This window comes from Sceloporus occidentalis, unplaced genomic scaffold, assembly GCF_023333645.1.
Source record: "Sceloporus occidentalis isolate IW3139 unplaced genomic scaffold, rSceOcc1.0.p SCAF_4, whole genome shotgun sequence".
NCBI classification, from domain to species: Eukaryota; Metazoa; Chordata; class Lepidosauria; order Squamata; family Phrynosomatidae; genus Sceloporus; species Sceloporus occidentalis.
The window spans coordinates 44,533,089-44,546,538 of NW_028316984.1; the positions used below are offsets into that span (position 1 = coordinate 44,533,089).

Sequence of the window (13,450 nt, forward strand, 5' to 3'; positions counted from 1 at the left end):
TTCCCTTTTAACCATGCATGAACTTCCATAAAGGCACTGCCTGCTACAGAGAGAGACTGCAGATGGGCTTAGCATTATCCCAGGGGTAGGCAGAAAACAGAATGCAATCTACTGGTATATGGAAGATTTACACTAGATTTACACTTGGTTGCTTTGCAAGAGTCAATATTAAAATGTTCTTTCATTTTCTAAATTGGGCAGTTAGAATTCATGAAATGTAGCAATTTAGATATAGATTGGTATTTGCATGTATCTGCCAGCTTAATGTTAGGTACATACAATGGAGTAAGCCACTCAGTGCTTCCATTTTACAACCCTCTGAGTCTCCATTTTATTCCTCCTGAACTATCACTATGATTGACGGAACTATGTTGGTAGACCTTGTAGTTAAGTTATTTGCCCAAATGACTTAGGGGCAAACAGATGGCCCCTTTGCTTTGGTACAGTGTTTAGACGCCACATGCTCTGACGCTGACCCCAAGCTGGCATCATGCCGACTGCCTGATCACATGGCAGGCAGCTTTGCAGTGCTCTGGCAGTGCAGTGTTTATATGCTGCATGCCGCAGGAGCGTCATAAATTTATTTATTTATTTATTTATTTATTTATTTATTTATTTATTTTCTATCCCAACTTTCTCCCCAAAGGGATTCAAGGTGGCTCACAAATAAAAATTCTAAAAACATATTGCAATAAAACAATTAAAATATCAGGTAAAATACTATAAAATTACAAACATTAAAACCACAATAAAATCACAATAACCATCCCATATAAACCCCATCCCATGATTACACATTAAAAGCCTGCCTGAACAGAACCGTTTTTGCCTGCCGATGAAAGGCAAGCAAGGAGGGGGCCAACTTTGCCTCTTATGGAAGGGCATTCCAGAGGGCAGGAGCAGCTACCAAGTAGGCTCTCTCTCCTGTCCTCACCAGGCGAGCCTGTGATGGTGGAGGGACTAAAAGAAAGCCTTTCTCAGGCTCTAGCAGGTTTGTATGGGGAGATACAAAGCCGCAGCGGCGGTGGAAAAGCCAGCTTTTTGCTGGCTCAAAAAGAAGCGGCATTTTGCTGCCTCTTTTTGGGCTGGCAAAAAGCCAGATCGGGGCTGCTGCATGAAGTTGCCATGGTCTTGATCTGGCTTTCTTCACGGCAGCTTGAAGCTACCCCTTCAGCCTTAGATATTAGTCCTGTAAACTTCACAATTCCCCACTCCTGCCATTTTACTTTTAGCACTTGGGAAACAACAACAATAATAATTAGCATTCAATATATTGTTGTTATTATTGTTATTATTTCTACAATCAATACAAACTTTAAAATTCATAATTTAAAATCATATGCATAAACCTGCTAAAAAAGTGGTTTTTAGTATTGTTTTAAATTAAGATACAGTATCCAACTGTTGCATCTCTTCTGCTAGGTAATTCCACAATCTGGGGGCTGCTAAACAAAGTATCATCTGGGTAACAGTTGTCAGCCTAGTCCTGGTTGATTGAGAACCTCAGTGTTTGGGGCAGATTACAAAGGAGAAGGAAATACCTTAAGTAATCCGGACCAAAACTGCATAGGGTTTTAAAGGTAACAATCAACTTAGTACCTTGCTCAGAAGCTAACTTGCAACCAGGAGATGTTATAATGCAAACTAAAACTGGAGCTACACTTAATCTCTCTTAATTGCCCAGATTAAACATACAACTTCAAAATAGTTTTGCAGTACACAAATCTGTAAACTACTCATAAAAAAAACTGATGGCAAGAAACTGCTAATGCCATTAACTTCTCAGCATCCATAAGAATGAAACATTTCCAAATGAAGTTTCTAGACAGCATATATCTGGGCTGAGACCAAGATCTATCCAGTCTGGGTACTGGCTGCCAAATGGTTTTACAGCTATTGTTACAAACAGCTTCAATAATCTGATGGACTCATCAGATTCATTCTGGCTGGCAAGGCAGCTGAATGTATTTGGTTTTGTTCCAAGCCTCCTGTCCTGAAATGACCATGTATATGACCTCTCAGTTAACTTGTTGGTAAAACAAGTTAATAAGGATAGCAAAGGTCTGACCTCCCTGCTAACATGGTCCATGAAAAGTACAGATTGTAAGTAGATCAGTAGGTGGGCAGACTGTGTGCGCTCTCTCATATTTACTCAGATCAGAGTGTGGGACCAGAGCTTACTGTCAGAGTGAGGACCAGAATCCTGGACAATCAATCAGTCAGCTTGTTTATTGAAACAACAGAACTTTATTGAAGGTTCCAAGATCAGCCATGTCTCATCACCCAGCTTCTAAGCTGAGACTGACCCCTCCCAGCCAAAGCAATGCATAAGGCCCCCCGAAGCCAAAGCACTCCACCCCCAGCAAAAGCCCGCGCAACAGGACCCCTCCTTCCCAGCACTAGTTCCCATCCTCCATCCCTATCCCCTGAGAAATGAAACTGCATTCCAAGTCTCTGCAGGCCAGCCTCTCAAGGACACTAGATAACTCACACCTGGTCCAGCCTAGTACTACATATCACCATCTCTACAAGCTATGCGAAGCACAACCCATCCCCCCAGCATCCACAGTCAGAATACATCTGGTAGAATACTACAGGATTCTAACAGTACTATGCTAACCCACATTTTGGTATAGGAGTCCAGTTCATCTGCAGTTCTAAATTCCTAGCACTCTTCATTGTTACTTTCAGGCACTCCTTCAGAATCTTCTGATCATTTCTTTTCTTTACAGTCAGTGCTAACGTTTAATAATACCAATTGCACAAGGATGTATGTCCAAATCAAAAACAGTCCTCAAAACTGCTTCTTAAAAAAAACATTTTCAATAGTCATGTTGAGTTGTTGTTGTTGTTGGTATTACTATTATTGTTGTTTTGTATCATTTTATTATTCAGTCATACACATTTTTCCTCTCTAGCACAGTTAAGCAAAACATAGTAAAAACAGTTTTTCAGGCCATTAGAAATTTTGGGAGTTATTATCCAAAAAAAAGTATCTTTCTCAAGATCTGCATTCTCACTATACTATTTATTTCTGCTTTCATCTTCTTCAAAAGATGGCTGGAAGGGAGAAGGCTGAGTTCCAATAGGAACTCAGCTGGGTAGAACCTGTGCTGAGGAAAGAGTTCCAGGCCTAGAAATGGGCATGTGAATAATGGCCAACACCAAAATAGAGCAGGAGGAAAGCCATGTTCACCTGGATTCAAAGAAAGCAATCTAGCTCAACAATGGGAGATGCAACAACTGGTTTTTCTGGTGTATTTGTTGCTCAGTTCAAAACAGTTGTATAAAGATACCATGTTTACAATTATTCATCTAGTACCCCTTACAATTGTATTTGTTCATTTTCACTTTACAGCCAGACTTCCATATCCCTGGATTAAACCATCTGCAGCTTGAAAATATTAAAAAAATATATACATTCCAAAAAGCAAACATAGGCCCGTTACAGACGGGCCTTAAACTACGGACTCAGTCCGTCGTACTAGGGTTAAAAAGGGGCATCGCTTCCGGACGCCCCTAACCCTAGTATGGACTGAGTCCGTACAAAATGGCGGCGCCCCTTCCACATGGGGGCCGCCATGACGACGTCACGAACGCGCCACCTCCAAATGGGGCGGCGCGGACGTGACGTCGTCATGCCGCACAAGGGCGCTTAGTGCACCCTTTCGGCGGAGCAGGAAGGAGCTCCGAAATGGAGCTCCTTCCTGGTTTGCATCGCTGGCGCAGCCATGTGAAGGCTGAACCAGCAACGTAAATCAGAAAGGGGCCGAGTGGCCCCTTTCTGAGAGTCCCTGCCGCTGTTGGGGTGTCCTTGGGGCTTGAAGCCCCAAGGACACCTCTTTCCAGGCCGCGGGGAAGCGGCCTTTTGCCGCTTCTCCACGGCCTGGAAAGCGGCGGATCGGGGTCTCAGAGGCTGCCGTTCTGGCAGCTGAGGCCCCGATCCAGCGGGGAAAGGGCCAGTTACAGGCCGCCCCAAACAGGCGGTCTATAATGCGCCTTTGATTTTTGCCATTTTAAATAAAGGTCAGCATTTTACTACACCACTGTACAGTCAGCCCTTCTTATACACGGATTTTTTATACAGAGGTTCAAGCATCCACGGTTTCAAAATGTTCAAAAAAGTATAAATTTCAAATATCAAACCTTGATTTTCCATTTTTTATAAGGGACACCATTTTGCTATGTCATTATATTTAATGGGACTTGAGCATCCATGGATTTTGTTATCCACAGGGGATCTTGGAACCAAACCCTAGCGTATACGTTTTCCTAGAATTATGGAGAAACACATTGGACTTTACTGCATGAGAAAAGCAAGGTGAAACCAATTGAGATAGTAGTGGCTTTCTCTATGCCGCTCCACATGCCATTGTAGCACTTCCATTATCTTCTTGAGGGGAGGCGGTCATCAAAGCATGCCTTTTGCAAAATAGATTTTTCTAGTGCAACAAATGGCATGCTTTGTTGACTGTGTCCCCTCAGGAAAATAACAGAAGTCCTATGATGTCACGCTACTCTCCTGATTCATTTTGCCTTTTTTCCCTCGTGCGGCAAAGTCCATAATCTCAAAGAATACAAGACAGCCTGAGTCATTTCCATTCTCCCATCCCCTCCAAACATCTCTTCTCTAAAGCTAAATAGTCTTAACTGCCCATCCAAGTTTCCTGAAAATACTCAACAGTACAAGAACAGCTCACAATAATACATTGTTGCTGCAAATAAATTTTTGCCCTTCTTACTGGGAAAATGGTAGCTAAACTTAAAAGCCACTCTAGTTTTCTCATTCCAGTTTTAGTATGTGTGCTGTTGAGGTGAGTGCTTTGGCAACACATACAGTAAACTAGAGTATAGCAGAAAGGATTGGCATAGCCATTGAATTAAAGTCAGAAGAAACAAGGAAATCTGAAGGACATGGCAGTTGCCGGCCTCATCTTCGCTAATCAAAGACTTCCAGTAGTCTAAAGGACCTTTCACATTACATGGTAATGGTGCTATGATTCTGCTTTAACAGTCATGGCTACATCCTATAGATTCCTGGAGTTTGTAATTTGGTTAGGGCTACCTGATAGAGATATCCATGAACCACTCCCTCAGCAGACAGTCTTAGGATTTCACTGGATTGAAATGTGGGAGTTAAACTGTAATATTAGTGCTATAGTTGTGTACTGTGAAAAGGCACCAGATCTCATGATATCATGGGCAACTGTACAGAGTTTTGACAATATTTTCTGGTCTTCTGGCCCCAATGAAAACTAGAAAGCCCCTATCCCACAACAGTTCTATTCAACACCAGTTTTCAAGTCACCATGGAGAGCACATTATAATAGTAGAATCTGTAACCAGCACACATGCAAGTGATTTACAAAAATCACACATATAATTTTGTAAATTTAATTAACACATCTGTAACACAGCTGAACAGAAAGCAATACAAATCACTCAAGATATTTTACAGCTGTAAAACCAGTATTTTTTTTTTAAAAAAAGATAAAGCCATACACATTAAGAACAACTTCTAATAAGTAGAAGCTACTAAAACCACCTTCACTAAAATCAGGAAGAGTGGAGGAAGAAGCCTAAGGCTGTCAGAATCAAGAAGTAACTTTTTTAACAGCCAAAGGACACTATGAACCGATCACAAACACTGCCTGCCTGCCTGTCTGTCTATCTGTCTTGTAGGTCACACAGTTTCAGGGAATAGGGATTCCAAAATGAAGAATGTTTTGTAAAGTTAATGAAAATACAGCACTCTTATTTGACTGACACTGACTGACAGCTGCCTGGCAGCAATAGAGAATGGGCAGGGCCTAGATGTAGTCTGACTCATTCCTGCTGCTGGAAGATCACTGAATTTAACATTAAGAGTCCTAACGGTAATCCTGAGTTACAGACAGCAGATTCCTGGGTGGTTCAGCAATTACAGGACCCAAGCAAGGGGGGGAAAGGGGGGGGAGAGATTTCCCAATTCTGAGGTGGGGGCAGGGGCACTACAGCACTAAAAACCCAGCCAGAAAATGAGGAGTTTGAGGTGTTGTCTCCAAAATAAATAAATAAATAAACTCCCTTGCCGTGCAAATATTTCTCTCATCATTTTTTTTTTTTTAAAAAAAACTTACTTGGGTCCTGTAATCACTGAATCATCCAGGAATCTTCTGTCTGTAACTCAGGATTATTACCATTAGGACTCTTAATGTTGAATTTAGCGATCTTCCAGCACCAGGGATAAGTTAGACTACATCTAGGTCCTGCCACCAAAATGCTATTCAGTAAGCCCACAGGGTGTTCAAAAACTGATTTCCAAACTCTGCATTTGAAATCATCCAATAACTATACCACCTATTTCTCACAAACTATCCAAACATTTTGCCCTGCTCCAATATGAGCTAATTGCTGGAACATCTAATCCAGTGACACAGGACAGTTTGGTTCTCCCTTATCCAAAATCCTTGGGATCAGAAGTATTTTTTATTTTTTTCAGATTTTGGAATACTTGCATAAACATAATGAGATATCTTGGAAATGGAACCCAAGTCAAAACATGACACTCATTTATGTTTCATATAAACCTTATACATATAGCTTGAAAGTAATTTTATACACAATATTTTAAATAATTTTGTGTACCAAACAAAGTTTGTACACACTGAACCATCAGAAAGTGAAGATGTCACCATCTCAGCCCTCCATGTGGACAATTTTGGATTTTGGAGGATTTCAGAATTAAGAAAGGGATAGTCAACCTGTACTTGAAAAGCAAGACTGTAAGTTTCATTGAGTTCAATTTGGTTGGGCTTTCAAACATATGTGTGTAGAACTGCAGTGCCAAGAGAACTGAGCATAATCTGCACAATGAAGCAGAGTTTATATAGAATATGGCTATAGCCAATAAAATCTAGATAGACCCTTTCAACTGTCTCTGTTCATAAGGGAGTTTTGCTTCTCAAACAGCAGCTACATGACAAACTACATTTAAAACTGAGGAGTTTGTGATAGATCTTGCTGGAAAAGATCTGTTGTTCATAAAATATAAGTCAAAGACTGCACTTGTTACACTCTGTTGTGTGGACAAACCTAACTCAGCTGTACAACAGAGGGACAGACTAAAGGGAGAGATACATCTGGCAAAGACCAGTTATCCAAAACACACTTTTAAAAATATATATTTGTATATTTTTCTGACATTCTTTTAACTCAAATGTTTGAACACAGTGTTTACATGGGAATCTCTCCTGTCATTTTGTATTAATGGGAATTTCTGTTATTCAAAAGTGACAGGACACTTCCACTTCATGACAGGATAAGTGCAACACCGTTTGAAAGTCTTTCACACAATTGCATGAAAAGGATGGGATAAGGACGGGAGTAATCCCATCCTTTGCCCCCCCCCCCATCTGATAATCTCCAATGAGTCAGATGAGTGTTTGCCTATGAGTCTATCAGCTGAAATCTTCCAGTAGTAGATTAAAGATACTTCATTGAAATGTTTTGCCCAACTTACTAATGCTTAACTGACTACTTTGGTTTCTTATGTTCACATCACCCATGTGCTTCTTATTTTGAACATTTTTCCCCCTCTATTTATTTAAGCAGGAATGAAAATCCTGTAGGAAATATTGGTATTCCTGTTAAGCAGAGTGTAGTGTATATGAGTAATATAAGATTCTAGTATAAAGCAAAATAAAAAATATGAAGGATGTTCTGTTAGGGTTAAAAAATAAAACTTATGTTTATTGTTGCAAGAAATCCATCAGAAATCCATCAGATAGTCAAAAGAAAGTTACCTATACTTCAATAGAACAGTCCCCAATGCTGACTCTCGTGTGTGTGTGAGAGAGAAGCTAAAAAGCCTCATGGATTCTTGCTTGTCAAACAAAGGGTTGAAAAAAAATAACACTAATGCTTTGAAGACAAGGAGGAAGTGATGTCTGTAGTCAGGAAGCAGAAAAGGCTTGAAATGCATAGGTCAAGAAACAAGATGAAAGCAAGCATTCACTTCAGAGTTTCCCTCTACCCATAATTAATTTTTAAAAATCCAAGCATTGATGCCTTTTTGCTTTCAACTGATCTAGTAGCCCTCCAGAAGTTGCTGGATTGTAACTCCGGGGCAATGCCAGCAAGGAGTGGCTGGGAGGTGCAGATTGAAAGGATCAGGCAGGCTGCACAATTCCTGGTTCTGCTCTAAAACATTCAAGACAGTTCTCCTTATAAAAATCACATCCTTCACAACATATTCATTAATGATGCTTCTTTCATGGCCTGTCCCAGTCATGTTTATGTATTTGAAATACACCAAAAAAGCACTCATCTTCAACAGCTCTCCTGATTTGCAATTTCCTTCCTGCCCTTCTGGTAACCAGCATCTTCCCTTCAAGAACAATCACACCCTACCAAGAATTTCTTCACCTTGAAAATTCCTTCCCACAACCTGTAACCCTCTGTGCCTTCATGATAATTCTGGAAATATGATCACCAGGGACAGACTATATATAAAACACTTTTTTTAAAAACGCTATTCCCTGTTACAAAGTTGAGATGGTTCTATTTATTCTGAGGATGGTATGAAGGAATACCATCACTTATATTTTACTGTGTGGTACTCTTGCTTACCTGCAATTTCTTCTAAAGAATTTGCTCTCATGTCTAGTAACACTGTGCCATTGAGGATACAACTTCTCACTTCAAACAAACTGTGAAGTGACAAAGTGGCAACATATGGCTTACTCCACCTCTCTCCTCCATCTTCGACATCTTCTTCAAATTTCAGCCACCTGAGAAAAGAAAAAGAGTTTACATAGCAATTTCTCTTTGGGAAGTACACTGGTTAGGACTGCTGGGTATTACAGGGACACAAGCCTCACCTTTGAGCTATTGACAGCTTGAACCAAAGCAGACTCAATGAATCAATTGCCAGATAGTAACATGATACTCATTTAAATCCCACTGATTCAATTGGTCTTCTCTAATTTGAATTAGAAATTGGATTTAGACTGTATAAGGCATATGTTATTTTATTTGCTGCCATTTGTCAATGTTGTTGATGTCCTATTGCCTCCACAAAGAGCTGAGAGTAAAGGGAAGCTGGAAGATGGCAGTTAAGAAGCTTCATGGCTCAGCAATGAATTGATCCTACACTAGTCATGTGTACTCATCTCTGTGTACTCATGTGTGCTCTTCATTTCTGTACTATGTAAAAGGCAGTCAAATGGCCATCATAAATGGTGCATTATTTTTATTCCAGATAGCATACCATTCCTAGTAAGTGTTGGCTCTTCCACAGCAGATATACCATGGAAAAGCATGCTAAATACAACTGGAAAGTGAGCAAATACAAATATGAATATGGCTCATGTCTCCAATCAGTCCATCATCGTTTGCTGAGAATATGACTGTGCTCATCATATTAAGACTTGCAGTAAATATGGGTCTATCTGCTGCAGGTAAAACCCACAGCAAGTGTAATAAGAAGTCTAACTGAACTAAAGCTGGACCCATGGGTCTATTTGTGTTTTATTTCTTTTGGTTAGATAATGTTGTCTTCTTTTTTTTAAAAGACATTTGTTATTTATAGCTTTCATATTACAGCATTGCTCCAAGAAAATCAGAATGAGAATTTGGATACATAATTTGTTTATCTTATCTTATTTATTTTATTTCTATGTTGCCTTTCTCCCGGAGTAGAACCCAAGGCAGCTCACAAATAAAACTAGTTTAGTGTGTGTGTGTGTGTGTGTGTGTGTGTGTGTGTGTGTATTAGTGTTGGATCTTCCAAAGCAGATAATTTAAAAATAATATCATCTCATTAAAACAGCATAAAATTTCATTTAAAATGCAAAAGTTAAAAAACATAAATAGGATACACACACCCCAAATAAAAAGCTCTCTGACAATGATTACATACACCACAGTCCTGTAGGTTAGTATGCAAAATAATGGTCTGCCACAGACAATCAAGGAGAACAACATTCTGAGAATATCTTTATTAGCTGAGGGTAAGGAATGCCTCCCTCCACATTCCCAGGAGTTATCCGCAGATCAATGCCCGCTTTACTGGAACTGTGTTAGATTTAGGATTTACCCTGAAAGCCTATTACTTCAGGATTAGTGCTGCAAAAAGCATTATGTAATGCTTCTTCTACCTCATTACAGTAAATAGTAGTCATTCACTATATTATGTTATCTAACCAGAAAAATGTAAGTTCAATCAAAAGACTTGTGAGCAGCCGATCTATATTTCTAACTTTGCTATTTGTTGGAGTATCAGTTCAAATCCAGAGTACATTCACATTTACTTCAATCTGCTTGTCGCCACAAATAAATTTAAAATATGTCCACCATTTTCATCAGAAAAAAGTGGGGGGTCTAGTTAAAGATATTTCATATTAATACTTTTATTCATTGCCATTTTCATTAATTTCCTCCAAACACACTCTGACCTACAAAATATTAAATCCAGATGTGAAAACATCTGGCTTCAAAGAGAAATGTCACTGACGTTCGAGGATTTAAAGAGCACTCTTGGTTCAAATCTAAATGGTCATTTGGGGAGCAGTTTTTCCTTGTTTCTTTGAATGGTCCTGCCAGATTCTTCAATGCTAAGCAGAGAACATCATGAACACATGCATTCACCTGGCCGTCTCCCTCCACTCAGCATCCTCTCCTTCACGCCAGCAAAGTTCATCAAGTTCTGTGAACAGATCATGTGGAATGTGCTCCTCGTCATCATCTTCTGTTCCCAAAATAAATTGTACCCTCTGTGAAGGGGTATCTAGAAAAAAAGAAAGAAAGAAAGAAAGGGAGTAAAATCAAAATGAGAGTACCATAATGGCTAAGGAGCCTGAGCAGGAATTCAATGAGAAGTGTTAGTTGCACAGAAACTTAGAAAGAAACTAAAAGTCAGTGTTATTGGATGCAGCTATGCTCTTTTGTGTCAAAGAGGAAAATGTTGTACAAATATAGTAAGACTATCCAACCCTTTGTTATCCCTATAATGAACTTTCACAAGCCAGTAACCATACCCTGTAAGTAAAATAATCACATCTTTCCAAACCAGTCATGCATTAACACATCATTTTGGCATGGATTAAGCTTTGTTGCTTTAGCAGGTTTGTTTTTAAAAAATCAAATTAAATGTGCACCTATTATTATTATTATTTAAAAGTTTTCTCCCCACTGTATTTTTCTGCATTTTCCAATCATTTTTTTTTTCTAATTTCTGGGGGGGTCTCCTAAACCTACTTTGACAGGCACCAGCTGTACTGAGAGGAGGAGGTCTGGTTTGCTCACAGGAGGGTAACTCCTCCAGCCACCTCCCAGGCTATGGCAATCAGAATGACTCCTGTTGCTATGATTGCTGTTGGGAAGGGGTGGAAATGTCATCCTCCTGCATACCAATGGCCATCAGAACAGACCTCCTTCTTTTGGTGCAGCTGATGCCTGATGAAGAAAGTTGGTGTGCAGTGTCCCAGGGGAAGTTACTTATGTATGCATTACTAAGTCAGTGATGTAAAATATGGGCCAATGTTTCTCTGCATACAATTTTTGGCACTATGTGAAAAATCTCACACCAGTAAACCACTTTTTTATATATAATCTTTATTAGTAATTTTAAAAAAACACAACATAGTACAGAGTACACACAAGATACAACACCACACAACTACAGATACAAATACAATATACAAATAATACATACATACAAATAATAACGCATGGACAAACTACAAAGACAGATCAACATCCATTACTTCCTAGAGGAGAATGAGCCATGATACAGCCAAAATAAGGTCCTTAATACAATAAAGTCCTAAGAACTATTTACTTCATGCACATTTAAAGTATCACCATACGAATTATCTAATATCATCCCATTTTTCTTTCTTAAGTACTTACTCTGTGTTTTAAATCTACCTTCAACCATAATATCCATCAAAACAAAATACATATTTAACAAACGAAGTTGGAGGATATTTTCCTTTATAATAAAAGACATTAAGGGCTCGCAAACTTTCTTCGTCCTTTCCCAATCAAGACTTTTCACATAGCAGGTGAGTTTATCCAATTCCATATATTCCAAGAGCTTCCAAAAAAGTGGTTTATTACTAATATATGGAATACCAGTAAACCACTTTTTTGATAGTGTGTTTCAGTATGTTGAGATACCCTTTCTCGCTAAGAACACGAACACCTGAGAATATTCTTTACATCCCTGGTATTAAACTGATGGCAAACATACCTTTCATAGAATCCTGGAGTTGGAAGAGCCCTCAAGGGCCATCCAGTCCAACCCCCTTCTGCCATGCAGGAATACCTAATCAAACACCTCCAACAGATGGCCATTCAGCCTCTGTTTGAAGACTTCCAAAGAAGGAGACTCCACCACCTTTCATGTGGAGTGTGTTCCACTGTTGAACAGATATTACTGTCAGGAAGTTCTTCCTAATGATGAGGTGGAATCTCTTTTCCTGTAGTTTGCATCCATTGCTCCATGTCCTATTATCTGGAGAGGCAGAAAACAAACTTGTTCCATCCTTAATCTGACACTCCTTCAAATAATTAAACAGGGCTATCATATCACCTCTTAACCTTCTCTTTTCCAGGCTAAACATCACCAGCTCCCTAAGTCGTTCCTCATATGACATGGTTTCCAGACCCTTCACCATTTTAATCACCCTCCTTTGGACACACTTCAGTTTATCAATGTCCTTTTTGAATTGTGGTGCCCAGAACTGGACACAATATTCCAGGTGGGGCCTGACCAGAGCAGAATATAGTGGCACTAATACTTCCCTGAGCTAGACACCATACTTCTATTGATGCAGCCTAAAATCGCATTGGCCTTGTTAGCTGCCGCATTGCACTGTTGACACATGTTCAACTTGTGGTCTACTTGGACTCACAGATCCCTTTCACATGTAGTTTCATTCAGCCAGGTGTCACCCATCCTATATCTTTTCATTTTTCTGCCTAAGTGCTGTACTTTGCATTTCTCCATGTTGGAATTCATTTTGTTAGCTTTGGCCCAGCTTTCTGGTCTGTTCAGGTAATTTTGAATTTTGATCCTGTCCTCTGGGGTATTAGCTACTCCCCCTAATTTGGTGTCATCTGCAAATTTGATAATTCTGTCATCCAAGTCATTGATAAAGATGTTGACTAGCACTGGGCTCAGGACAGAGCCCTGTGGGACCCCCACTGGTCACTTCTCTCCATGATGAAAAGCAGCTATTGTTGAGCACACTTTGGGTTTGGCCGGTCAACCAATTACAAATCCATGTAACAGTTCCATTGTCTAGCCCACATTTCACTAGCTTATTTGCAAGAATGTCATGGGGAACCCTGTCAAAAGCCTTACTGAAATCAAGCTATACTATATCCACAGCATTCCCTTCATCTACCAAGCTGGTAATTTTATCAAAAAAAGATTAGATTTGTCTGGCATGACTTGTTTCTC

General features: G+C 39.6%; 1 protein-coding gene across 7 annotated transcripts in view; it reads right to left on the reverse strand.

The window, feature by feature from the left end:
- The window catches only part of SLC4A10 (solute carrier family 4 member 10), a 202,862-nt gene that overhangs the window by 85,192 nt on the left and 104,220 nt on the right, over positions 1–13,450 (reverse strand). For all 7 annotated transcript variants that reach the window (XM_089519890.1, XM_089519886.1, XM_089519891.1 and 4 more), the window contains 2 exons: positions 10,630–10,768; positions 8,611–8,771 (listed from right to left, as the gene is read on the reverse strand). In XM_089519890.1, coding sequence (XP_089376016.1) covers positions 8,611–8,771; positions 10,630–10,768 — 300 coding nt within the window. The remainder of the gene's footprint in view (positions 1–8,610; positions 8,772–10,629; positions 10,769–13,450) is intronic.